Source organism: Elephantulus edwardii, unplaced genomic scaffold (assembly GCF_000299155.1).
Source record: "Elephantulus edwardii isolate Elephantulus edwardi_28Jun2011 unplaced genomic scaffold, EleEdw1.0 scaffold00043, whole genome shotgun sequence".
In the NCBI taxonomy this organism is placed as follows: Eukaryota; Metazoa; Chordata; class Mammalia; order Macroscelidea; family Macroscelididae; genus Elephantulus; species Elephantulus edwardii.
In genome coordinates this window covers 19952706-19956154 of record NW_006399793.1, presented here as the reverse complement: position 1 = coordinate 19956154, position 3449 = coordinate 19952706, and the positions used below count along the sequence as shown (strand labels likewise).

Below are 3449 nucleotides of genomic sequence, written 5' to 3'. Positions count from 1 at the left end.
GATATATGATTGAGTATTATGGTTAGCACAGGAATCCAGAATTAAGGTTGCATAGAGAAGTGTACTCAGGGTGGGGGGTGGGGGGAAGGGACGTGGGAATTGTATAGTAAAGGGGATGCTGATGGAGCAGGGAAAGGGAAAGGACAAGACACACACCAGCGGAGGCAGGGGTGACACTGAATTCATTGGTTACTTTTGTGAAGGGAAGTGCCTTTCATCTTCTCCTTTCAGTAAAATACTTGTCTGTAAGATATTTTTCTAAAGCTGAACATCCAAAGTAAAGCAGACTATGGAGAAGGATTGGTTATGCACTTCTGAAATAACAGAACTTTGAAAACCCAATGTACAACAGAGCACAGTTAGAGCAGAATGGCAGATATGATACCTGAGTCTGAGCTTTCAAATTTAAAAACACAAAAGAGGATGAACAGTAATAAGTAAACATTAGTTATTGGAATGTGGAACATGAGAAGTATTAATATAGGAAAACTGGACATTTTTAAGAAAGAAATAGAACACATAAATACTGACATAGTAGATCTTAGCAAAAAGAGACGGATTGGCTGGCATAGGACATTTTGAATCAGACAGTCATATGATATACTATACAGGAGATGAAAATGTGAGGAAAAGTGGGGTCACTTTTTCCTAGTTAAAAAGGTAATTTCTAGTTCAATTTTGAAACACAATATTCTGAGCCGCAGGATAATATCCATACACACATAAGGAAGTTTGGTGAACACTACTATGCTGAATGAAATACATCAGTCACAAAAAGACAAATAACACATAATACCACTGTTGTAAAACAAGACTGACATGGGGCTTGGGGTGGGGGAGACTAAGAAAAAAGGGGATAAATAATGTACCAGGCATTGAAACAAATGAGGGAGAGAACGGTATAAAAAAATATGTGATTAGGTATTATTGACATGACAAGAGTCCAGAATAAGAGCTGCATAGTAAAGTGGACTGACAGGGGGGTGTATAACAATGAAAGAATTTACTTTCCAAAGAAAAAAGTGAACTGGGGGAGTACGGGACAGGGAAGAAATGTGCAACAATGAATGAATGGAAATCCAAGTTCTCTATAAATTTTTATTAAAATCTCAATTTAAAAAAGGTGGAGGAAATAGATAATTTCTACCTACTCTTGAAGTCAGAAATTGATCGGACATGCAACCAAGAAGGGTTAATAATGTGTTACTGAAATGTAAAAATAGGGAGCAGGGAAGAAGGCTCAGTAGTTGGAAAACATGCACTTATTAACAAAAATGGGGCTTGGAATAGAATGCTAGAATTCTGTACAGTGAGTTATTCATTGCAAATACCTTTTATAAGAAACAGACTATTCACATGGATTTCAGCTGATGATATGCACAGGAATCAGATTAATTGCATCTGTAGAAAGAATAATTAGAGAAGCTGAACATGTGCTGTGAAAACTAGGCTAGGTCTTGGTTGTGGAACAGACCAGTAAGTACTCATTTGGAAGTTCAAACTCAAGCTAAAGACTGTTAAATCAGCCGGATTGGTGCTGCAGGCACCTGAGATCTGTCAGGGATTGCTGTTCTCTTGGGCTCCTAGACACTTCCGCCCGACCGAAGCCAGAGAGAGGCTCCACCGCATCAGGTTTCCCCAGAAAGCTACTAACATTCCTGTGGAAACGAAGTAGAATTTTGAAGAGCATAATCAATGGAGAGGAGAAAACTTACGGTGGCTGTGAAGGCTCAGATGTCATGTATATCAAATTGATATCTTCTGATGGCCATGAATTTATTGTAAAAAGAGAACATGCACTAACATCAGGAACAATAAAAGCCATGTTGAGTGGCTCAGATCAGTTTGCTGAAAATGAAACCAGTGAGGTAAATTTTAGAGAGATCCCTTCACACGTGCTATCAAAAGTTTGTATTTTATGATGCCACTGTTGTAGAATGGGACTAACCTCAGGGTTGGGGAGAGACTGAGTAAGATATGTTCAATAATGTATACTGCACTGAAACAGGAGGGAGAAAACTGTGTAAAAGAGATATGTGACTAGGTACTTCTGTCATCACAGGAGTCTAGAGCGAGGGCTACACGGTGGAGGGGACCTGGAGGAGGGTTTGTAAAACAATGAAAGAATCTTTTCTTTTACTTTTCCAGAATTTTTGACTCATGTACTTATAACTTGTTAGTTAAATTTGTGTCTTCTAGGTTGCAACACCCCCATGATACATCTTCAGGGATATGATCATGTACGGCTAAGCACAATCAATAACAGTGCATCTAAATTCCAAAATCAATCTCCATAATAGTCTATGTGTTTCCTACTGCCAAAGGGGCCCTTTAGAGTAGTGAGAGAAGATCTTCACCCTGAAACCCACAGCATCCCTTTTCAGCAGGAAGTAGCTAAGAGAATACGCCATCCCCTTTTCCTTATGAATCAGGGTGAAGTCTCTCTCAGGGAGGAGTGATAGGGAATGGCAAAGGACACACTGACAAAGGAGATTAATCAGAACTGACTTTGACAAGCACTGTGGCAATTGGACAATTAAAACAGACATTCGGATGGCGGGGAAGAAGAACAAACTGGGGAGGAGGGTAGAGAGAATGGTGCAGCAATGAAGGAATGAAAACCCAAAATCCCTGTAAATGTTCATTAAAACTAATAAAATTTAATAAAATTTAAAAAAAGTGTATATTTTACCTACAAGGTTCGCTACACTAACAGCTCCACTGAGATTCCTAAATTCCCAATTACACCTGAAATTGCATTGGAACTGCTGATGGCTGCAAACTTCTCAGATTGTTAAATAAAATAAATTACAATAAACTTAACTTTTTACAGTATTTAATACCTGTAGTTCCGTTAGCAATTTTTTTTCCATATAGCATGTTGCCTAAATGCAGTTGAACTATATACAGTTCATTACAAATCAGATTATCTCCTGTTCTTTTTTCCATAGCAATCAGAGTTGAAATTTGTTTGCTGCATCAAACCAATTAAGGACATTTTCACAAACAGAAAGAGACAGACATGCCAGTTTGTAGGTGGTTTTGCCTTATCCTTCGGATGTGACTATAGAAATGCTGAAATGTAGGCATAAATGAGCATGTTCTACAGGTAAATTATGGGGCTAAGTATTTTTAGGTTTTTTCTAAGAAATGTCATCTTACTAGCATTACCAGTTATACAAATAGTTGCATTATAAATATGTTTATAAATTAGCCAAAACATTGATTTTTATAACTCCCAAAGATAAGGTTTGAAATTTCTTATGTCTTTTGATAAACTGCAGTATTGTTTAAGAGTATCTTGTCTTTTATTGCTACAATTTAAGAACTTACTTAAAAGTGATTTTTGAGTAGTCAGTAAGTAAACTGTATTACTTTGGTTTCTTGTGAATACTGCATTTTGGCCAATACAAAATACTGTACTTAATTGACTATAAAGCTTCCTTTTG

The 3449-nt window shown here is 37.3% G+C and overlaps 1 protein-coding gene across 1 annotated transcript; it reads left to right on the top strand.

The window, feature by feature from the left end:
• The first annotated feature begins 1697 nt into the window (after positions 1-1697).
• Positions 1698-2798, top strand: LOC102849723 (transcription elongation factor B polypeptide 1-like). The gene is made up of 2 exons (XM_006885381.1): positions 1698-1911; positions 2680-2798. The coding sequence occupies exons 1-2, from the start codon at positions 1740-1742 to the stop codon at positions 2796-2798; spliced, it is 291 nt and encodes a 96-aa protein (XP_006885443.1). The 5' UTR covers positions 1698-1739.
• The last annotated feature ends 651 nt before the right edge of the window (positions 2799-3449 follow it).

Excerpts from the sequence above, each read along its gene's own strand:
- LOC102849723 (XM_006885381.1), top strand. The coding sequence starts at position 1,740 with ATGTATATCAAATTGATATCTTCTGATGGCCATGAATTTATTGTAAAA. Across the intron at positions 1,912-2,679 it reads ACACGTGCTATCAAAAGTTT|GTGTATATTTTACCTACAAG; the intron begins GTATTTTATGAT and ends AATTTAAAAAAA.